Genomic DNA, 24,539 nt, shown 5'->3' with positions numbered 1-24,539 from the left:
AATTCAGCTGAAAAACTATGCTACAGTAAGGGAAACAATTCTATCCTAAGAACCTACCAAGTTAACATCAGCAACAAAAAAGACTTTTATCAACATGATTTAAATACTCTCAAAGTAAACAATTTCTACATCTAATAACTGTAACTGCTTTCTTTTACTAATGGAGGGGAATATAAACAAGAAGGCAAATGAAATTCAAGTACCATTCAATGACACACAGTAAAAATAAACTTACTACTCTGCAACTTATCTCAGAAGCTTAGAAAATAATACGGCCAAGCCGGGCATGGTGGCTCATGCCTGTAATCCCAGCACTTAGTGGGGGTGAGGCAGGTGGATCACAAGGTCAAGAGATCAAGACCACCCTGGCTAACTTGGTGAAACCCCATCTCTATTAAAAGTACAAAAATCAGCTGGGTATAGAGGTGTGCACCTGTAGTCCCAGCTACTCGGGAGGATGAGGCAGGAAAACCCCTTGAACCCAAGAGGCGGAGACTGCAGTGAGCCGAGATCATGCCCATGCACTCCAGCCCGGTGAGAGTGAGACTCTTTCCCCACCCAAAGAAAGAAAATAACAGGTCCAGGCACAGTGGCTCACACTTGTAATCCTAACACTTTGGGAGGCCGAGGTAGGCCGATCACAAGGTCAGTAATTGAGATCATCCTGGCCAACATGGTGAAATCCCATCTCTACTAAAATCCAAAAAAATTAGCTGGACATGGTAGTACATGCCTGTAGTCCCAGCTACTCGGGAGGCTAAAGCAGGAGAATCGCTTGAACCCAGGAGGCGCAGGTCGCAGTGAGCTGAGATCGTGCCACTGCACTCCAGCCTGGTGGCAGAGCGAGACTCCATCTCAAAAAAAAAAAAAGGAAAAGAAAATAAATGCTGTATGAGCACACAAAACTCTTAGTCATCAAGATATTGAAATGCTTTAAAATAAAACTAATATGGAAAGGAACTGCTAAGTCTCACTTAAAAATCCCACTTCCAAACCCACTTGGTATAAAGAAGCCAACACACAAATAATGTACATAGTACCAGGACCCAGCACACTCCAGCCCCACACAGAATGTGGCCCAAGGCCTGCTTTGTGAAGACACCTGTGTTGCAACACAGCAGGCCCACCTGCTTAAAATACAAACCGCCCACCCTTGAGAAAGAGAACCGTTAAGAGTCCATCTGATGTACCTCTCACTGCCTTCTCCCTTCTTCCCTCCTTTCTTGTCAACTTGCCTGCCCTTCACCAGCTCTTGAGTAGGATGAAAACTATCTCCCAACCACGAGGCCAAGTGGTATGAAAAAAATCCAGTTTTACCTTAGAAAAATCCCTCCATCATCATAGTTTTGATATTCCCCGCTCTGAGCTTCCTACAGCACAAAAGAATACCCTGGTAACCACACCCTAGTCACCATAAAAGAATTTCAGGGTCTTCTTGTAGAGGCTCCCACCCTCTCCGCCCACACCGGCAGCTCACACGCAAGGCTCCAGCGCTCAACCCTACATACCTTGGCTTCCATCTGTTCCCTCCAACTACAGTGCATGCTAGACATCTTTGCAACTGAGCAAGCAGTAGTTCACATGAGAGTGCCCCAGGTGGACCCAATCCCAACTCCCAATGTGGCCCCACAGCACAGCGCACACTCACAGTCTCAGTGTGTCTACAGTACAAGTACAGGCGAACTCACCACACAGAGAGAACCCTTACGGAGTCCAGCCTGCTGAGTGATGAATGAGTGCCTGCCACAGAAAGTGGCAATGTTTATAAAACTGAATGGGCTTCACATTAAATTTGGTAAGCATAATTCAAAGTCACCTTTTAGTAGAAACGCCCACTTTCCAGTTAGTATCAATACCTATACCAAGACAGCAGTAAAAGTTTCCAATGACAGTCTATCCATGAAATGTCAGGTGAAGAACATAAAACCTGTACACTTTGAAAGATTACTGAAGAAACTGTCCCGAAGGGTTTTAAAAGCTTCCGTTTGCACTCACCTTGCAAGCCTTCTAAGAGTTTTGGATAACGAACGTGTTCCTCTGTTCCATGTCCAAGTCTCTGGTTGTCACCTTTTCCCCATGAATACACTTGGCCATCTTTAGTCAAAGCAATGGAGAACTGACTTCCACAGCGGACTTTGACCACGTCCAGGTCCTGAAGCTTTTCAATCAGCTTTGGCGTTTTGCAGCCATCACTGCCGCCTCGGCCCAATTTCCCATAGTCACCATCGCCCCAAGACCACACTTGCCCTAAAAAAGACAAATGCATTTAAAGAAAAACAACAGTGCATTTTAATGAAAAATTTTAAATGACTGAAAATAACATAATGAAAAAACGCACACTAATCTAGACCACCAATGTACATAGTTAACACTACAAGGGTGGCTACTGAGCAAATGAAGTCTAGTTGACACTTGAGGTTGATACGGAAGCAGTAAAGAAAGGGAAAGCTGAGTCTTCTTTCTGTTTTCATTCCATGAAAAAGTCCTGACTCTGACTAGCCTGGGCTCCATGTTAACTGCTTCACAGAACCAAAGGCCCATCATCTCCACAACACACAGCACACCACAGACGCCGTGGACCACCCTCCCCTTTGCCTGCCTGCTTCTGTTGCCACCGTGCTGCCCGCTGGTCAGCTGTACCACTGTATGTGCTCCCAACTGCAAATATCAGAGTAAGTATGTAAGTTGATCAAATATTACATAAAGGGATAAAACGCAAGGGCAGAAGTATTTTTATTTTTACAGTGAAAACTAAGCTGAAAACTTTGCCAAAACTTAACGAGAGCGAATTGCTAAAAAACAAAATTGTTAGGCTGGGCACAGTGCCTCATGCCTGTAATGCCAGCACTGTGGGACGCCGAGGCAGGTGGATCACTTGAGCCCAGGAGTTCAAGATCAGCCTGGGCAACATGGTGAAACCCTGTCTGTACCAAAAACACGGAAATTAGCCAGGCACGGTGGTGAACATTTATAATCCAGCTGAGGCACGAAAATTGCCTGAACCCAGGAGGTGGAGGTTGTGGTTAGCCTAGATTACACCACTGTACTCTAGCCTGGGTTACAGAGTGAGACTCTGTCTTTTTAAAAAAAAAAAAAAAAAAAAAAAGTGAAATTACTTACAGGTGAAAACTATAAAAGATCAGGAAAAAGAAACCAGAAAAGCTCTCGGATTGCTCCACAAGTTCCCACATTCTATTTTAAATAACTAAGCCAAAGACAGGCAAATACTTTCTCCAACGATCAAATGGTAAATATTCTTAGCCTCTGTGGGCTTTCTGTCTCTAACCAGCTGTGCCACTGTCACAGGAAAGCAGCCACAGGTTAAGACATAAATGAGTGGGCACGCCTGCATGCCAACACAACTCTATCTGCAAAAACAAGCCAACCCTGACCCAAACTGGAAACTGTAGACGACACACTATTAGTGGCCAATGAAAGCAGCACAGCAAACCTGAATGCAGAGATCAGAGCGTGCACTTTCATACGCTGTGGTCAAAATGATGCTGTTCACACACAGCCTGCCTGGTGATTTCCCACTGTCCTCCCCCCCAGGCTAGACTGCAGGGTAAGATGCATCTACTCTACCAGTCACCTCAGAAAATAACAGCATAAGCAGGGACACTTCCCTACAAGATCTGCATCAAAGAAACACCAGTGTGAGGAAGACAACACTGCAACCTTATTCAAGGCATTTTACTCAACATATAATCACAAAATTTTACTGAAGTAGTAACTCTCCGTCTCAAAAAATAAAATGCCCACACAGGAATCGTGGCAGCTGCTAACCAGCTGACAGGCCCCACGCAAACTTAAGCCCAGTAACCACCTGGGCCTCTTTACCAATGCCACTGAGCCCCACGCCCACTGGACAACAGGGCGGGTGGCCTCGTGAGGCCCACTCTATTCCTAAGCTCACTTCCTCCAGGGCAGCTGCCACGCGTGTCTTTGAGGGCCTGTCCAGGGTGGCGAGAGCTCTACATACCGTTCTCAGTGACAGCCAGGGTTTGAGCGTCCCCACTCCCACATGCCACATCGATGACCTTCAGTCCTTTAAGCCCAGCCACCAGCATTGGAATGGCCTCATCTTCACTGGAGCCTTCGAACAGATAAGATTGCCATTACAAAGTCCTTTAAGAAGCCACCTCTGCTGTGTGCTCCCCCTCATGCACAGCAGACCTACCGTGGCCAAGCCGGCCGTAGTTCCCGCGGCCCCATGTGTACAGCTCCCCCTCAGCAGTGATGGCTGCGCTGTACGTGCTCCCACAAGCGATGTGCACCACGTGCTTCCCAGCCTGCTTTCCAGAGAAGGCAGAGATCACCTTAGGCTCCTCCAGAGGCCTTGGGGAGGAAGGGAACAAACATGAATGCCCTTCTTCTTGGTGTTATTTCATGTTAGCGTTAAAAAAGGATATTCACTACCCAAAATAGACCATCACAGCATCAGGCCAGTTTCACCTTTCAGGTACCTTATAAAAGAATAAAGAGAGAATTTGAACACCTAACACCTCCATGACTTTTTGTTAAGTTGGAACCACATGCCAAGCCTGGTATCCAGCAGAAATATAAAAACAATGTCTCTTAAAGACTTATACAATAGGCCAGGCACAGTGGCTCATGTCTGTAATCCCAGAACATTGGCAAGCAGAGGGAGGTGGAGCACCTAAGGTCAGGAGTTTGAGACCAGCCTGGCTAACACGGTGAAACCCTGTTTCTACCAAAAATACAAAAAGTTAGCTGGGTATGGTGGTGCACCCGTGTAATCCCAGCTAATCAGGAGGCTGAGGCAGGAGAATCACTCAAACCCGGGAGGCAGAGGTTGCAGTGAGCTGAGATCGTGCCATTGCACTCCAGCTTGTGCAACAGGAGCAAAACTCCCATCTCAAAAAAAAAACAAAAAACCTTGGATGATGAAGTCCATAGCAGCTTTATTCACAATGGCCCAAAACCATGGTCCATCTGCAACAGTAGGAATGAACTACCAACACCCGACATGTCTGGATCTCAAGACACCATGCTAAATGAGAGAAGCCAGAAACAAAACACCATATACTGTATGGCTTTGTTTATATGAAATTCTGGAAAAGACAAAATAACAGCAGCAGAGGTCATCTGGAACTGGAGGCAAGAAGCAGGGATCAACTCAAGGGCACAGAGGGCCCTGGAAGCAACCGGGCGCCCCATGCCTTGACAGTGGCAAGTACCCAACTGCGTGCACTTGCCAAAACCCATCCAACTGTACATCTGAAACTCATTCATCTGGTTGCATGTAAACCTCATAAAGCTGACATTTATATTATTTGTTAAATGAATGTGGATGGAATGAAGCCAGCGTTTTGCAATCTATATTTTACAAATGAAAAATGTGAAGCGGTGGTGATTCAGCAGAAAAGTCTCACTAGCTGAAGAAATTGCAAAGTTAGCAAAATATCTTATTCTTATGATCCAGAATACGTTCCTATGATGGATGACATTTTCTTGAGAATCTGTAGAAGCCAGGCCTTTCCAAAGACATGGTTTACTCACTTTGTAACCAACTAGTTTGCAGAATACACACATAGGGACACGGGCACACACAGGGACACAGGCACACACAGGGACACAGGCACACACAGGGACACAGGCACACACAGAGACACAGGCACACACAGAGACACGGGCACACACAGGGACATGGGCACAGAGACGGGCACACACAGAGACACGGGCACACAGGGACACGGGCACACACAGGGACACGGGCAGATACGGGCACACACACAGACACGGGCACACATAAGGATGCCCAATGACTCTACTCCAGTACAGCCTCTCAGTTTCAACTCCCCCAAAAGGTTATCTCCAGCTTCTGCATCTGCCCTGATCTTTCTTCCTACACTCAAGTCCTAGAATAAGAGGTAAGTTACTGATACTAGCACTTACTCTCCACTGAGAATTGTTTGACTATGAAACATTTTATACAAAGTTAGTTATAAATTCCAAAAAGGAAGTAAACAGACTTACCACCCTGTCCTATACCTTGATGCCTTTCAAGTCCCATGTGCCCCGTGTCAATCCCAGCCCTTAAGATCTAGTCAGAAAGTAACAGCTATAAATTCCATGGAGATGAATCTTTCGTTTTTCACTAGTTTTACAACACTTGTCTGAATCCCTTACAACACTGTGGGAGTTGGGCTGCTCTGAGCTTGGCATCACTCTGCTTTTCTCCCAATTTGGGATCTTCCCCGTGGATGCTGTTGGCAGTGATGCCCTCAACTACACCCCGTGACGTGCATAGGCCATGCCCTCCAGGCTCCTCTCAAGGGACACAAATGCAGTCACAACTATGCTCATTTCAAGCTCTGCACCGCCTGCTCCCTGCTCAGAGCTCCGGCCCGCGTGAAATAGGCTTGCTGGGTTGATGTGTACATACATCCTTCCTTTAAACCTAATACCAAAGTTCCACACACAACAGCAAAGAATAAGTCAGTTCCCATCACTCCATGGAGGCTGTAAGACCTCCCAATTTTTACCACCTGGCATTTATAACAACTTACTGTTTTATTTCTGTTCTTTCACAATAAAAGGTTTCACCAAATAGGATCATATTAGGAAGAAACTGCTGATTTTTTTTCCTGTAAAAATAGTATTATGGTTCCAGGAAAGGGTGACAACCGTATCTATGGTAAGCAAGGTGAAATGTCTGTGAATGAAGGTCAGTAGTGCAGCATTTGTTTTAGCACACTCCAGAGTGGGATGCAGTTTGAGTAGATAAAAAGCTGGCCAAGGCTGCAGAGGGTGGAGAAGAGCATAAGGGCCCACCCCTGTTGCTCTCCACGCATGGGCAAAGCTCCCAAGCCATCACCAAAGAGGGAGCATATCACAGTGTCCTGCTCCACCTCAGGACTACATGTCAGGGCAGCTGGAAAACACCTGCACACACTTCTGTGTTCCACCCTGTTTAGGATATGGCAACATAAAAGGAGAGTGTGTCCCTACAGCAATGAAGCACACATACACAGTGTCCCCGTGGCCCAGCCGTCCGCCGTCCCCACAGCCCCAGGAATACACCTCTCCAGTGGCAGCCAAGGCTAGGTAGTGGTGACCATCAGAATGGGCAGCAATCTTTACAATGTTTCTGGAGGCAAGGCCCTGGACCAGCTGCGGGGCCTAAAACAGGTAAAACAGGAAGAAAAGTAGACATCAGTCTGAGGATAATGAAAACCGCACAGCTCTCCTTTATCATGTATCCCTGAGCAAAGCCTGCTCTAAGTGGAAGTGAGGCATAAGCCTCTGGTGGCCACAGGGCCAGCTCTCCAACTCTTTCCACCCAGCACCAAGAGAACAGTGGGAGGGCTCCACGTACTCTGTGGCAAGACCAGTGCCGATCGGGGGGCAGTGCAGGCTAGCCCTGGGTGACAGAAGCCTGTGGCAACAGAGAGGAATGCCTTTTTGCTTTAACAAAAACATGCCACGTCCCAATTTGCCACTATCCCCAGAAGACCCAACTCCCTCATTTGTCACCTGCCTGGTCCCAAAGTCAAATGAGTTTACACGTGGAAAATCAGTTCAAAAATGGGAATCTCACGATTAGCAATGAGGTTCACCACAAGGACTTCCTAATCTTCACAACCCAAAATCTTGACAATATTACAATTGAGATCATTAAACATAATATACAATAAACAGCAGCTATCAATCTTCATAAGTCAAATGGCTTAAAGAAAGACCAGCCCCTGTCCATTTGTAGTACAGAGCTCGTCCCCCACGGGAACACTGCAGGTACAGTGTCCAGAACACGCACCAGTGTGTCACTGTTGTAGGCCTGTGTGTACACGCAGCCGTTGCGTGACAGAATCAGGAAGCGCTTCTCTGCACAGGCAATCTGCGTGACTCCCAGGTTGGCCAGGCCTTCGCACTGGATTGGACCAATCACGTTGGCATAGTATTTCCATCCTATTAACCCCCAACCTATGACCTCTTGCAACGATCCCTGTAAGATAAAAAAGTGAACATTTTCTTTTACAACAGCAAAAAAAAAAATATGGCTGGGAGTAACACTGAGATATTATAAGCTAAAAACAAAGCAAATGAAGAGAAAACATGCTGATTCGAAACATCAAAATAGCTCATACCATGCTATATTACCTCATTATACCAGTGGGATGAAGCAACGGGGCAGGTTACTTTTCCATTTCCACTGCATTTCATTTTAACAGAGCCCATTAGAAGGTAGTATAAGTGGCCCTTAAATACTAATATACTTTTAAATGCTCAAGTTATTTCGTGCCTTAGCAGGCAAAATCCCGAAAGCCCATGCACAAGGCTGGGAGGCCAGCATCCCTATTGGTGGTAAGAGAAATCAAGTTGTACAGGAGCAATCTGGTGACAAGCAGCCCGCACTAGACACATCCCCACCTGTGCACGTGCACAGACACACACGTGTGCACACGAGGAAGACACATGTACAAGGTCAGGCCCTGCAGCACTATTTGTACAGCAACACTGTGGCAATAAGCCAAGTGCCCACCAATAAGAGACTCACTACATAAAAGACACATCCATGGCCAGGCGCGGTGGCTCACACCTGTAATCCCAGCACTTTGGGAGGCCGAGGCGGGTGGATCACGAGGTCAAGAGATCGAGACCATCCTGGTCAACATGGTGAAACCCCGTCTCTACTAAAAAATACAAAAAATTAGCTGGGCATGGTGGTGCATGCCTGTAATCCCAGCTACTCGGGAGGCTGAGACAGGAGAATTGCCTGAACCCAGGAGGCGGAGGTTGCAGTGAGCCGAGATCGCGCCATTGCACTCCAGCCTGGGTAACAAGAGCGAAACTCCGTCTCAAAAACAAAAAAGAAAAAGAAAAAGACACATCCACACGCTGAATACTAAGCTGCTTTATAAAAACAAGAGCGATGCTCTCATAAAGTATTCCAGTATACATGGTTAGTGAAAAAAACAAGCAACACAAGTAATGCAACATGCTACCACTAGCATACTCATTCCAGAGAATAAGGAGGCTACAGATGAGACTAAAACTGAGGAGGAGCAGGTGGGAAACGGGGTAGATGCGGTGGGCAGGGGAAGCAACAGGGTGTCTCTGCCTAGTTTTGATTTTTGAACCATGTGACTGTATTACTTTTTTTTTAATGACTATAAAACAAAACACTCTTCCTATTAGCAATAAAATGTTAAGAGAAATCTGGATTGAAAACTAGGATGACTCTTATACCCTGGCAAAGTTCACTACTATTCCCAACTGCAGTTTTCTCACCGATATAATGAGCTACAACAGTATGCTGAGGTCCTCAGTGAGCATGCACCTCACTGGTGCTCCACACACGCAAATTACTACTCTGACCATTACTATTACAGAACAGATATGATATATAATTATACTGTCCCTGCTATAAGCAGCATTACATACTAAGACAGCCCATGTTCAGACTATGACAGGAAGCCCCCGTGGAAGGTGGGAGGGCCTGAGGCTATGTGGATAAAGGGGAGCTCTCTCCAGCTGTGCCAGCTGAACCTGGAAACCTGCACCCCCAGGGTGGGTCCCCAGGCCTGTGCGCCTCAGCCTGGTCATCACTCACTCTCAACACTGGTAACACCTTAAATGTTTGCATATATTTGCATATATTAAGGTAACATAATTAGCCTTTAACCACTCTCTGTATTTTGTTATTTACTCATTTTGATCATCAAATGACAATGTTGGTGATAGAGTTAAACAATGCACCTATATATTTATGCAGCATGTAAGCTGTATAAATGTTTAAATTTGCTGACAAGGAAGTCAGTACTCACTGATCTGAGTCTCCTCCACAAACGAGTGGCCTCCCACACCTGTCTCATCTGACTTGCTGATGTTACCACCAAATGTGTTTGCAGCATTTGAAAAACACAAGCCAGCTCCCCGCCCAATACCAGAAAAAGTGAGTCTCCACACGGGCCCAGGATGAGAACCTGGCAGTGGTACTAGCTGCAAAACACACGCAGAACATTATTCTTGCACACACCTTATGGGACGTCGGAGAGCTACACAGCGGAGGCATACAGGGTGCGGCCAGGCGGTCTAAATGGGCCATGACGACAACCGCTGTTTGCCGCAGATCAATGGCAAGCTCGTTGTCTTGCGGAAGTGTGAGGTACCTCAGGAAACTCTCATTGGGGCTCAGAGGGCCAGACAAAAGCTAGAAAGGAAAAGTAAACATTCAGAAATGGTGGGGAAATTTAAAGTAATATAGTCAGCCTTTAACGACTCTTTATATTTTGTTATGTCCTCATTTTGCTCATCAAATGACAATGTTGATGATGCAGTTACACTATACAGCTACATATTTATGCAGCATATAAACTGTATAAGTGAATACATTTGCTGTATGCACGTACACAACACGGACTGTGCATGCATACATTTATGACACCACAGGTAAGGTGAATCCACACAAATTACTAACACGGCCAAACCACCCTACAGGCCTAAGACTCCTGGAGAAAGGCAGAACCACCTCTGTGGGAACCCAGCACAGCATCTCAAACTGGTCTTGAAATCTAAAACAAAAACCTTTATTTTAATCTAAATGTTGCTCACTCTGGAGAACACCGACTTTCATTTCCCTATTAAATCACAGTTCTAAATCTTCTAAAGGCAGAAGAGCCCTATTATCATTAGTTTAAAGACCATCAAATAATAGAAAAATTAAACCAAAGCATGATATTGAATGACTAAGACTTTCCCAAAAAGACTGGCAAATACAACTTGTACTTGACTTGAAAAGAGCAGCAGTCCTGGAGGTTCACTCCCAGGCCCTGCACACCTGCTCCTCCCCCAGCTCGGTGTCCACATCTGTTAAGGAGTAGTTGGTACTAAACACAGTGACAGCTCAGGTGACTGCCCTGCACAGAGCCCAGCACACAGGAATGGTCAACAAAGCAGGCCACTATTTTCCTTGTTCTTTTCTGGTATTTATTTGTTTGTTTTTTGAGATGGAGGTTCACTCTTGTTACCCAGACTGGAGTGCAATGGCATGATCTCGGCTCACCGCAACCTCCGCCCTCTAGGTTCAAGCAATTCTCCTGCCTCAGCCTCCCAAGTAGCTGGGATTACAGGCGCGTGCCACCATGTCCAGCTAATTTTTTGTATTTTTAGTAGAGACGGGGTTTCACCATGTTGACCAGGATGGTCTCGATCTCTTGACCTCGTGATCCACCCGCCTCGGCCTCCCAAAGTGCTGGGATTATAGATGTGAGCCACTGCGCCTGGCCCGTTTTCTGGTATTTATTTAGAAGTGCATGTTTCAGGCTAGGTTCCATGCTGACAAGAAAATCAGTACCCACTAAACTGGGTCTTCCCCACAAACAAGTGACCTCCCACCCTTGTCTCATCTGACTCCCTGATGTGACCACCAAACATACACACGCCAGAGAACACACTGCCATGAACACGCTGATCTTGCTTTAAAAATAAGTAGAATCGAGTGCCACCTAAACGCAAAGTTCCACATGGTACTCACGCGCATGTCTCCCTCGGAGTGAGGCGTGTCCTTACTGGAGATGATGCTCTGGAATCTTTGCAACAAGGGCAAAAGTGGGGCACTGGTGCCCTGGGCGGAGCGCTCATTGTCAGTCTCCTGTGCCCCACTGTCCCACAGCTGAAGTAACAACAGGATGGCAGACAGCATTTGGCTAAAGGAGAAAAGGTATTTATTCCTAGTAAAAATTTCATGGTTGATCAAAATTAAAAGCAAACAGCTAAAGAGAGATGAAGAAATACTTGGTATATGAAAGGAAAGCAAAGTAAAACCATGGTAATTAAATCACTGAATCGACACCAAGATGTTAGTACAAGACATCAGCCTTCCGTTGATGGGAAAGACCAGTCAAGAAGCTCGGCACGTTTACACAAAAGTTCTAGGATCTTAAATTCATGGGATAAAAATAATTAAATGAGGAAAACTAAAAAAAATAAAAATAAAAAGAACAGTTCCCAGGCTAGAAAACTGAGCATGAAAAAGGAAGTGAAGAAAACGTCCAGAGCGAGCAAGCTCTTGGACATGGTTCTCTGGCTACGGAGCACCGAAACGATTTGGTGAAATGCCACACAATGCAACAGGTATCTGGATACAGAGAAGCTTCCCCAAAGCGCTCCCCGTCTGCAGCAGCCCTCACCTCAACGTGCCTCTCTGCACCGCCAGCTCGAGCAGGATGGCCAGGGCCAAGTGCTGGTCCTGCAGGGGGATACTTCCTGGCCCTTTGGTACCTGGCGTTCCGTGAACATCCCTGAAATGAAAGCAGTAAATGCGGGAACAAAGCAACCTCAAGAAAGACAGCAAGCTTACAATAACACCAACATGTTCACCACATGCTCCCTCCCAAGGAATGATCTATTTTTAATATTTAGAATCAAGTTTCTGAGACTTGCCACTCAAATTTATTCAGAGATTTTAAAGTGTGCAATTAGCTTACAAAAACATATTTTACGTATTCATTCAGATACATTACAGTAGATGACATACTCCAAGACTGTGAAGCATAAAATTTATATCATTATCCAAAACATGAGCAGAAGAATATCTAGATGTGGTTTCCAGTTTCGATTACATGTAAGTCTATAACAGTATCCACATTCTCCTGCAGAATTAGAGAACCAATTTCTTAAACCACCTGGGAATCTGGAGGCAACACGTCTACATTGATTTTTATCTCGGATCAAAGACATACTTTTAACTTTTCTATGTTAGTCAATAATAAATTTTTTAAAACTCTATCCCAAGAATTCAGAGAAAGGACCTTAAGGCAGCAACATTACAGCTGAATTTTTAAAATCAACTCCAAGCCTATTTTCAGGGCCTCCAGAATTAAAACTCTGTGGTGATGCCTTCACCAGCAGGCCCAGGAAGTGGACTCCCAGCTGGGGACACAAACGCCAAACGCATCCTGCCCGCTGGAAGAAGGCACGGTGCTGACCTCTGTCAAGGAGAGTGAGGAGCAAACTCACTTTTCCTCTACATCTGTCCTTCCTGTTGAATGTTATATTTTCTTTACATTTAAAAATCTTAATAAAAATGCACAGCACTCCAGACCACACTTCATGCTTTTCCTTACACACAAATGTTTCATATTCAAACTTTGTACACCAAAAAGAACAGCCACAGGACTAAACATTTTGATCTTGAGCAGGTGTTTACTCCCACATTATCTACAAAACTTTCAGCACCACTCTACATTCAAACAGCGGCTCCTCATCATCACAGAGAGACACAAATGTAAGTGCTCAACCCTCTACGAATTACTGATGGCCAAATCTCTAAGCATTGTCCCCTGTCTGTCTCACTCAGTATCACAGCTTCCCAATTCCAGTCAGAGAATCAGAAATCAGATCACCTGAAAACCTGAGACCAGACCTGGAATCACAGAACTGAGGGCCTGCTGAAAACACAGGTGAGAAACCAACCTCCTAAACTTCTGAGCTCTAAAATGAGGATGCTAAGAAATAGCCTCAAGAGGGCTGGCTGTCTGCATCCAGATGGCAAGAAAAATGAGAACTCACCCTGTCACGACGGACCTGAGGAACCTGGTCGCTCTCTCCACCACCTCCAGCCACACAGAGGACACGGTGCTCTCGTCAAAGAGTGAAGCCTCAGGAAGCGCACGCAGGGCGTCCAGGGACTCCTGCAACAGCTCACTGCAGAGGTCCGCATCCTCGCCTGGGCGCACACACGCGTCAGAGGAGCCCACCCGCTCCCCTCACTCCCCCACTGGGCTTCCCATCCCTCAGCGAGAGAAGACACCACTGTCACCTTTCCAATCCCTCACTCAACAGGCCAGAATCTAGCATAGCTGTTCCAGTCAATTCTGTATCTCATGGCTGTCACATGAGCAATACACTAACTTCTTGTTCTTCTAGAATTAAATCCATCCTGGGGAGTTCCACAGTAGTGGTTTACATGGGATGGGGGTGCATGCACTCTGTTTTTTTTTTCTTTAAAGCACGAACATGAAAGCCAAACAGCCTCTGCAGCCCCTCATCTCACAAGCAAGGAAAATGAGGCACAGAGAGCACATGAGGTCGAAACCCTGTGTGCTGATACATTAGGGAAGCAGACCAACGCGCCACACCAGGGACCGTACCTGATCGCCAGGCCCTGCGCAGGAAGGCGAAGGCGAAAGACAGCGCCGCTCGGGATCCCACTCTGGCGAGCCCCTCCACGCCTTTGCCCGAAGGCCGGCAACTGCAGACGACACACAGAGCACACAACCAGTCAGCCAGCAGAGGGTGCAGATGCTACATAAAATACTACTGAAGGATGTAAACCAAAATTTGATCAATGGTTTTCTTTAAGTGACAGGATCACAAGTTGATTTTTAGTTTCATTGTTTTAAAAACTTCCATCAAATGTCTTTTCCAAAACAAAAGTTTTCAGTTTAAGAATAAAAGAAATTTACAAGGAATTTTAAATGTCTTGGAAAAATGCTCATGAAATAACCTCACAAAGTGAGATTCTAGTGGGAAGAAGCAGAAGATAAGCAGATGAATACATAAACGGGGGGGAGAATAAACGCCACATGGGAGACCAGGAAGGAGAGGAGGAAGAAGAGCAGCAGAGCCCATGGGGTATAGCCTTGTCAGCCCCAGCTCCGGCGTCCTCTGGCTCGGGGTCTATTCCTGGCTGTGGGTGAGGCCCTGCATCCTTGACCCACCCCGGGAGGAGTCGCCCTCTTCTGAGGGTAGTGCTCATCACCCACCCCCCGTGTTTTTTTAAGCTTTTCGCTACTTGTATATGTTAAGTTCACAAGTCACAGTTTTGTTCCGAGCGTTGTTAAAGGTTATACAAATGGTGCACTATAAAAATCATCCTGTACAAAAAAAGGCTAGAATACAAAAACGAATATATAATCATGCACAGCAAGTAACTGTATTTCATACTTTATACCATATCATATATCTAAAATATAATATATTATCGTATCCAAATTTACTAAAATTTGCTTTCATGATCAGGTTATAAAAACATTTGAAATGGAGTTCAAGACCAGCCTGGCCAAAATGATGAAACCCTGTCTCCACTAAAAATACACAAATTGGCTATGCGTAGTGGCTCACACCTGTAACCTCAGCACTTTGGGAGGCCGAGGAGGTCAGGAGTTCGAGAACAGCCTGTGCAATATGGTGAAACCCTGTCTCTACTAAGAGACACAAAAATTAGCTGGGCATAGTGGGGCATGCCTGTAGTCCCAGCTACTCAGGAAGCTGGGGCAAGACAATCACTTGAACCCAGGAGGCAGAAGTTGCAGTGAGCCGAGATTGTGCCACTGCACTCCAGGCTGGGTGACAGAGTGAGACTCCAACTCAAAAAAAAAAAAAAACACACACACACACACACACATATCAGCTGGGTGTGGTGGTGGCACGCCTGTAATCCCAGCTACTCAGAGGCTGAGGTAGGAGAATTGCCTGACCCCGGGAGGTTGCAGTAAGCTGAGATCGCACCACTGCACTCCAGCCTGGACAGCAAAGAAAGATTCCATCTCAAAGAAGAAAAAAAACAAGTGATGTTATAGAAGGATCTCCCCAAGAAACAACATATAATAAAACTGTCAGTGTAGAACATGGCTGGCCAGGGGCAGCAGTACACACTTATCCACAAGTGCCTGAAAAATGTACCCGAGCTCAGAGAGGAAACACAACAACCTCTGAGAAGGGCACTGGATACCTGGAAGACATGAATCCTAGCTCCTAAATGAGAAATAAAAACATGACAGGACACAGACATGTAACAGGACACAGTCCTTACAAGAGAAAGCACATGGGCCAAGTGTGTTCAGAGGAGGTGTGAGAGGCACCCCAGATAGGCATCCTCAGAGAAAGCTGCTTCGGGGTCACCAGAAGCTATACTCCCCTGAGGCCGTCGGGACCCTGTCCCTGGAGAGAGAACCCCACAGCCCCAAGCCTGCATGGTATAAGAACTGCTCAATCAGCTGGGCGGGGTGGCTCACGATGCTAATCCTAGCACTCTGGGAGGCCACGGCGGGTGGATCACTGGAGGTCAGTAGTTCAAGACCACCCTGGCCAACACGGTGAAACCCCGTCTCTAGTAAATATACAAAAATTAGCTGAGAGTGGTGGCGCATGCCTGTATCCCAGCAACATGGGAGGCTGAGGCAGAAGAATCACTTGAACCCAGGAGGCAAAGGTTGCAGTGAGCTGGGATCACATCACAGCACTCCAGCCTGTGCGACAGAGTGAGACTCCATCTAATAAAAAAAAAAACTGCTAAATCTTCAGCAACTGGCTATGTTACAGATGTACAAGGAAAAAAAAAAAAGAACAGAAATAGCTTGCATCCATTCCCATTCACAGCAGTCAACCACCCAACCCACAGCTAATTCCCCCAAAAAGGAAAAATACACCGCTTTTGAATACGTCGAGAAATGAAGGGGAAAAAAAATCAATAAAAATTTAGGAGCTAAGACAGGCGCAGTGGCTCACACCTGTAATCCCAGCACTTTGGGAGGCTGAGGTGGGTGAATCACGAGGTCAGAAGTTCAAGACAATCCTGGCCAGGATGGTGAAACCCCATCTCTACTAAACATGCAAAAATTAGCTGGGCACAGTGGCAGGTGCCTGTAATCCCAGCTACCTAGGAGGCTGAGGCAGAAGAATCGCTTGAACCCAGACGGCAGAAGTTGCAGTGAGGCGAGATTGCACCACTGCACTCCAGCCTGGGCAACAGAGTGAGATTCCCACTCAAAAAAAAAAAAATTAGGAACTATCACTACACATTCATCAGACTGACTAAACGTAAAAAGTGACAATACTAAATACTGATGAAGACAGAGAAACCCTGAATCACTCATACATGGCAGTTGAGAATGTAAAACAGTACTGCAACTCTGAAAGAAAGGTATAGCAATTTCCTTTTTTTTTTTTGAGACAGAGTCTTGCTCTGTCGCCCAGGCTGGAGTGCAGTGGTGCAATCTGGGCTCACTACAACCTCCGCCTCCCGGGTTGAAGCAATTCTCCTGCCTCAGCCTCCCAAGTAGCTGGGATTACAGGCTCCCACAACCATGCCCTGCTAAATTTTTGTGAAGACAGGGTTTCCCCGTATTGGTCAGGCTGGTCTCGACCTCATGTGATCCACCCGCCTCACCCTCCCAAAGTGCTGGGATTACAGGCGTGAGCCACTGCGCCTGGCCCAGTGAGTTCTGATTATAGCACTGTACACCAGCCTGGGCATCAGGGTGAGACCCTGTGTCCAAAAATTACAATAGTAACAATAACAAAAAATTGAAAAGCCAATGTCAAAAAATCATGTAACAGACACAGAGAACAGAAGAGTGGCTGCCAGCAGTAAAGGTGGAAAGATAAGACATGAATGTGGGTATAAAGGGCTCTTGTTCATGTGCCCTGACTGCAGTAGTGGTCTCAGCAAATCCAAACATGAAAAAATTGCAAAGAAATACACACTTCATTGGCCGGGCGCAGTGGCTCACGCCTGTAATCCCAGCACTTTGGGAGGGTGAGGCGGGTGGATCACAAAGTGAAGAGATCGAGACCATCCTGGTCAACTTGGTGAAACCCCATCTCTACTAAAAATACAAAAAATTAGCTGGGCATGGTGGTGCATACCTGTAGTCCCAGCTACTCGGGAAGCTGAGACAGGAGAATTGCTTGAACCCAGAAGGTGGAGGTTGCAGTGAGCCGAGATCGTGCCATTGCACTCCAGCCTGGGTAACAACAGCGAAACTCCGTCTCAAAAAAATAAAATAAAAAAATACACACTTTATTAAGAGCATGTAGAACTGGGGAAACCTGAATAAGATAGGCACACTATCAAAGTTAATACCATCGTTGTGATGACTGTGTTCTAGTTGGCAATTAGCCATCACTGAGGGCAACAGGACGAACAGTAAAAGAATCACTACAGCCTTTCTTACACCTGTATGTGAATCCACAGTTATCTCAAAAAAAGAGGTTGTTGTTTTTTTTTATTTTAGGAATTCTTCCACTTAGTGAAAAATATATTCTAATTAATCCATCAACCCTACATCATCACAAAGGAAACTGCACAGAGAAGTATCAGCTGGGCTCTCAGCCAGGTCTGCAGCTGAGGGGATTCAGTTTGATTCAATAAACACACACCAGTTCTTGGTGAATCTTAGCACCTACCACCCACCCATACATAACACTCTGACTCATGACCATCACAGACGGTCAGGAAGGAAAGAGAGAACCACGTCGTATTGCTATTACCAAATGGGTAGGAATCTCATCTGTCACTTGGTTTCATTTACTCCAAAACTATTTTTAAAACTACGACATGTATAGTAGTTCCTTGGTATCTACAAGAGATTAATGCCAGGCCTGCCCCACCATGGCTCCATACCAAAACCCTAGGATGCTCAAGACCCTGGTATAAAATGGTGTAGTATCTACAAATAACCTCTGCACACTCTCGTTATACTTTAAATCATCTCAGCCAGGCACAGTGGCTCACAGCTATAATCCCAGCACTTTGGGAGGCTGAGGTGGGAGGTTCACTTGAGCCAAGGAGATCAAGACCAGCAGCCCAGGCAACATGGAAAAACCCCATCTATACAAATTTTTTTAAAAATGGCCAGGTGCGGTGGCTTATGCTTGTAATCCCAGCACTTCGGGAGGCCAAGGCAGGCAGATCACTTGCGGCCAGGAGTTTGAGACCAGCCTGGACAACACAGTGACTCTACAAAAATATAAAAATTAGCTAGTAGTCCCAACTATTGGAGAGTAACTTGAGCCCAAGAGGTCAAGGCTGCGGTGAGCCATGATAGGCCTAGTGTACTCCAGCCTGGGAAACAGTGAAATGCCCGTGTCAAAACAAAAAAAAAAAAATCATCTCTAGATGACTGTAACACCTAATACAAGGTGAATGCTCTGTAGTTAGTTGTTATAGTGTATTGGTGTTTTTTTTTTCTTTTTTTTGAGACAGAGTTTCGCTCTTGTTACCCAGGCTGGAGTGCAATGGCACGATCTCGGCTCACTGTAACCTCTGCCTCCTGGGTTCAGGCAATTCTCCTGCCTCAGCCTCCTGAGTAGCTGGGATTACAAGCACACGCCACCATGCCCAGCTACTTTTTTATATTTTTAGTAGAGACAGGGTTTCACCATGTTGACCAGGATGGTCTCGATCTCTTGACCTCGTGATCCACCCACCTCGGCCTCCCAAAGTGCTAGGATTACAGGCTTGAGCCACCACTTCCGGCCCTGGTTTTTTTTTTAATTGTAGTGTTGTTTTTCATTGCTTTTCTTCCATTATTTTTGATCCACAGTTGGTTGAATCTGTAAATATGAAACCCACAGATACAGAGAGCCAACTATAACGTGATTTCAACTATCTTTAAATATAAGGAAACAAAAAAGGCAAACAAAAAAATAAAAACCTAAGGAAACTGGCTACAAGTAGCAGTCCTATCTTGGGAGAGCAAGAGGACTGGGGTTCTGCTCATGCTTCTTCCTGCCTCCTGTGTGTTCTATGTGCTCTCCAGGGAGTGAACCTCACTATCACAGACAAATAAAGCCAACATTCTTAACTACACAAAATCTAACTTCCATCTGGAAATCTTGTAGTTTAACCTACTGAGGACAAAAGTCTGATAAACAGCCTCATTTTGGAAAAGTACAATTTTACACAAGCCTGAAACATTCTACTGGCTGTTAGCAAAGAGAGGAAATTTGTGATATATTAAACAGGCATCATCAAATTTTTTTTTTTTTTTTTTTTGAGACAGAGTTTCGCTCTTGTTACCCAGGCTGGAGTGCAATGGCGCGATCTCAGCTCACCGCAACCTCCACCTCCTGGGTTCAGGCAAATTTCCTGCCTCAGCCTCCAGAGTAGCTGGGATGACAGGCACGCGCCACATGCCCAGTTAATTTTTTGTGTTTTTAGTAGAGACGGGGTCTCACCATGTTGACCAGGATGGTCTCAATCTCTTGACCTCATGAACCACCCGCCTCGGCCTCCCAAAGTACTGGGATTACAGGCTTGAGCCACCGGCCCGGCCCAGGCATCATCAAATTAAAACTCATATGCCCAAAAGTATCTCTTGTAGCAAAAGAATAAGAAAATCACATTAGGAAAGAAAAACATGAAGCATCTAAACCAGTCAGACATTAAACGTTACAATCTATCTGCTACCCAGGAGCAAAGCAAAATAAAAAGTAAACAATGTTCAGAACTCATTTTCAAATTTATACTTGAGCTGATCTAAAGCTTTGGCTGGCTTCCAGTTACTGACATTTAAAAAAAAAAGGTCTCTAATGATACAGAGCCAGATATTTAAAAAAAAAAAAAAGGTCTTTAATGATACAGAGCCAGGCACAGTATCTCCTGCCTGCATTTCCAGTACCCCGAGAGGTGGAAGCAGGAAGATTGCTTGAGGCCAGGGGCAAAACCCCATCTACACACATACACACACACACACACACACACAAATTATTTTTAATTAGCTAGGCATGGTGGCATGCGACTGCAGTCCCAGCTACTCAGGTGGCTGATGTGGGAGGATCACTAGAGCCCCAGAATTCAAGGTTACAATGAGTTATAATTATAGCACTGCACCCCAGCCTGGGTGACAAAACAAGACTGTCTCTCGAAAATAAAAAAAAATAAAATAAAATTTAATTGAATAAAATAATGACACAGATTACATAGTATGGTCTGTTACTATATAAGCAAATTGGCAAATCCATTCTCCAGATTATACAAAACACACAAAAAGGGAAAGCAAGAATAAATTTCAGAAGGTGAAGACAGACACTATATTGAAAACCTTAATTAAACCTTCTGAAACAAAACAGTCTGAATTTTATATTTAGCTGGCATCAGGATTCTATCTTCCCTTTATTATTACCTTTTTTTGTCCACAGGAGGCAGAGAAATGCTGCTGCTTTTCCACTTAACTTTGACATTCTCCTGAAAAACGGTTCTATTCAAGGCAATGAAATAGCGCTCCAAGATCACCAGCCTCTGCTTGAGTCGCAGGGCTGAGAGGGTGGTTGTAGCTGACTGGATGGCCAGGGCCTGCTGCTCTTTAACCAGCACAGAAAGACACTCCTTTAGTTCATTCACATCTATAAAACAAGACAAGAAAACATCTCGCCTGTGGACAATGTGGCCACAGTTTTTTGTACTGTTGAGAAAATGAATGATGATGACAGGTAGTACTCAAATCCACGATTTGCGGCAAAAATGGCTTTAACCAGTTTATACATAGAAGCTCAGGCAATCTTCACACCACGCACTGTTGAGCATACGGTATTGTACATCCATTTTATGGATGAAGAAACTGAGTGACCGAGGGATGAAACACGTGTCAGAGTCCACACAGAGGAGTGCAGCACATGACAGAGACCCCTGTGGGCCACTGCATCATACTGCCTCTCCAGAAACATCATGTGCAAGCTGTAAGCCAGGCGTGGTGGCTCACGCCTGTAATTCCAGCACTTTGGGAGGCTGAGCCGGGTGGATTACTTGAGGTCAGGAATTCAAGACCAGCCTGGCCTATATGGCGAAACCCCATCTCTACTAAAAAAAAATACAAAAATTAGCAGGGCCTGGTGGTGCACACCTGTAATTCCAGCTACTCAGGAGGCTGAGGCAAAAGAATTGCTTGAACCCAGGAGGCAGAGGTTGCAGTGAGCCGAGATTATGCCACTGCACTCCAACCTGGGTGACAGAGTAAGACTCTGTCTCCCAAAAATAAAAAGTTACTAACACAGAACACTGAAGTCAGTATTAGTCGATATGTATCAGCAGCACATCTCCTAAACAGAGAAAAACATTAGCCATTATTTTCATGTTGCAAAACCAAATTCAAAATAAAAACAATGTCTTGATATAATTACCCAGCATGCATGATTCATGAAACAAATTTATGGACATACTTTAGAGGAAGATAAAGTAACTAATACACATTCTAACTATTAAGTGATATTTTATTATATTATTCTATTTCTATTTTTTTTTTTTTGTAGAGACAGGGTTTCACCATGTTGACCAGAATGGTCTCCATTCTCTTGACCTGGTAATCCACCCGCCTCGGCCTCCCAAAGTGCTGGGATTATAGGCGTGAGCCACCACACCCGGCTATATTATTCTATTTCTATCTCTGTTTGAAAATTTCTGCTAGGCTGGTGGCTCACACCTGTAATCCCAGCACTTTGGGAGGCCCAGGTGGGTGGATCACCTGAGGTCGGGAGTTCAAGACCAGTCTGACCAACATGAAGAAACCCCATTTCTACTAAAAATACAAAATTAGCCAGATGTGGTGGCACATGCCTATAATCCAGCTACTCAGGAGGCTGAGGCAGGAAAATCACTTGAACCCAAGAGGCGGAGGTTGCAGTGAGCCGAGATCAAGCCATTGCACTCTAGCCTGGGCGACGAGCAAAATTCCATCTCAAAAAAAAAAAAAAGAGAAAAAGAAAATTTCCGTATTAAGAAGTATTTTTTAAGTAGCTAGAAGGCAATCACATGAGTGAAAATAATTCAAAGAATTCCAGTCTTTCAATTCAGAGTACAGTTCATTATCACTGAATCATAAGTAACCTCCCACCAATCCCCTGTAAGAGCACAGCTCCCGGGGTGGGGTGAGGGCTGGGCTCTGCTGTGCTTGCCTCTCTGACGCTTACTAGCCTGGAGACCAGCAACCACCAGCCTCGCAGCCCTGGATCCTGACAGGTAATACCAACACCCCTGCTGGCTGCCTGCCCTTAGGTAGAAGACATCAGTTTCTGGCTACCCATTACCTGGATATGCTCTCCACAGGATGGGAGGAAGCTTAGAAGGCATTACAGGGACAATCTCATCACTCCCTGCAAAGGCACTGCATGGCACACCGTACCCGGCACCAGCAGTAAGATGTGAGACCTGGAGCTTTGCAGCTGAAAGCTAGTAGTTACGTAAAATTCAATTAAGAACTCTGAATTGCACACTGGGCTCAAGATGGAGAAGTGAAAGATTTATGGGTAAAGCACGCCACGGCAACCCCACCAAACCACCCTTCAGGCAAGGAGGCTGGCCCAGCACTGAGAAGCACCTAACCCCTTAAAAGACAAGAGCACCTTCACAGAGACAGCTCTGCCAAGCACGCAGGCCTGAGAGAAATTTCTTCCAGAAATCAGGTCTAAGGAAAGCTTTAGACTTCCTGAAGAGTCACTGTGTTTTCCACTTTTAAATAATACATCTTCCTTCTGCTTGGCTGTGGAGCCTGGAAACTAGCCCAAAGCTCCAAGAGGGCAGCTATGCCCTTGAGCACCCACATGCCCCTCTCCCTGACATCCTCCTGCTTATTCCCCTCCAATCCTGACCGCCCAGTCCATCAGTCATGTATACTTTAAAACTAGTGAGTGGGAAAATAAACAAACCATGGACACCACTGGGGAGTCAACTCCTACCCCTGCCTCACAGGAACCAGGGGCCTGAGGCAAAGTGGGAGCCTAGACTTCGACTCAAGCCAGCAGTGATGAGGCGAAGCACGCCCTACCCTGCCAGAACAGGGTCACAGAAAGATTTAATCACTTATACAAAAGATTTAAGTAAGACCTAGAGTTGCCTGACATAACATATTCTACTGAGAAAGTCACTCATCATACCAAGAACCAACAATATCTAAAACCAAATTTTAAAAAATAATCAATTATAGGCTGGACGCAGTGGCTCACGCTTGCAATCCCAGCACTTGGGGAGGCCGAGGTATACAGATCACATTGCAAGAATGTAAAACAGTGTAGCCATTGTGGCACACAGTTTACTGGTTCCTCAAAAAGTCACATCTAGGCCAGGTACAGTGGCTCACGACTATAATTCCAGTACTTTGGGAGGCCAAGGCAGGTGGATCACAAGGTCAAGAGATCGAGACCATCCTGGTCAACGAGGTGAAACCCTGTCTCTACTAAAAATACAAAAATTAGCTGGGCATGGTGGTGCGTGCCTATAATCCCAGCTACTCGGGAGGCTGAGGCAGGAGAACTCCTTGAACCCAGAAGGCAGAGGTTGCGGTGAGCCGAGATCGTGCCATTGCACTCCAGTCTGGGTAACAACAGCAAAACTCCATCTCAAAAAAAAAAGAAAAAGGGGAAGGATAGCCTGGGGAGAAATGCCAAATGTGGGTGAAGGGGAGAAGAAAAGCAAAGCACACTGCCAGGTGTGTACCTACGCAACTGTCTTGCATGCTCTGCTCATGTACCCCAAAACCTATAATCCAATAAAAAATTAAAAAAAAAAAAAAAAAAAAGTCACATCTATACCAGCAGAGTGGGAAAAATAAAATAAAAAGTCACATCTAGTGCCAGGTGCGGTGGCTCACACCTGTAATCTCAACAACTCAGGAGTCTGAGGCAGGTAGACTGCTTGAAGCCAGGAGTGTAAGACCAACCTGGACAACACAGCGACAATCTGTTTCCAAAAAAAATTCTTTAATTAGCCAAGTATAGTGTCATGTACCTACAGTCCTAGCTCCTTGGGAGGCTGAGGCAAGAAGATCACTTGAGCCCAGGAGTTAGAGGCTGCAGTG

The 24,539-nt window shown here is 45.5% G+C and overlaps 1 protein-coding gene across 6 annotated transcripts in view; it reads right to left on the bottom strand.

Annotated features, from left to right (window-relative positions):
* HERC2 (HECT and RLD domain containing E3 ubiquitin protein ligase 2) overlaps positions 1-24,539 on the bottom strand; it is a 206,450-nt gene that overhangs the window by 147,377 nt on the left and 34,534 nt on the right. For all 6 annotated transcript variants that reach the window (XR_013536483.1, XR_013536484.1, XM_035303531.3 and 3 more), the window contains exons 5-15: positions 20,877-21,096; positions 14,118-14,218; positions 13,537-13,693; positions 12,156-12,266; positions 11,501-11,672; positions 10,004-10,177; positions 7,781-7,969; positions 6,995-7,146; positions 4,181-4,338; positions 3,983-4,096; positions 1,996-2,247 (exon numbers count right to left, since the gene is read on the bottom strand). Coding sequence is in view for 4 of the 6 variants with exons in the window: in XM_035303531.3 (XP_035159422.3) it covers positions 1,996-2,247; positions 3,983-4,096; positions 4,181-4,338; positions 6,995-7,146; positions 7,781-7,969; positions 10,004-10,177; positions 11,501-11,672; positions 12,156-12,266; positions 13,537-13,693; positions 14,118-14,218; positions 20,877-21,096 (1,800 nt within the window). In the remaining 2 variants the exon portion in view is untranslated. The remainder of the gene's footprint in view (positions 1-1,995; positions 2,248-3,982; positions 4,097-4,180; positions 4,339-6,994; positions 7,147-7,780; positions 7,970-10,003; positions 10,178-11,500; positions 11,673-12,155; positions 12,267-13,536; positions 13,694-14,117; positions 14,219-20,876; positions 21,097-24,539) is intronic.

Source organism: Callithrix jacchus, chromosome 6 (assembly GCF_049354715.1).
Source record: "Callithrix jacchus isolate 240 chromosome 6, calJac240_pri, whole genome shotgun sequence".
In the NCBI taxonomy this organism is placed as follows: Eukaryota; Metazoa; Chordata; class Mammalia; order Primates; family Cebidae; genus Callithrix; species Callithrix jacchus.
This window is presented reverse-complemented; position numbering and strand designations above follow the sequence as displayed.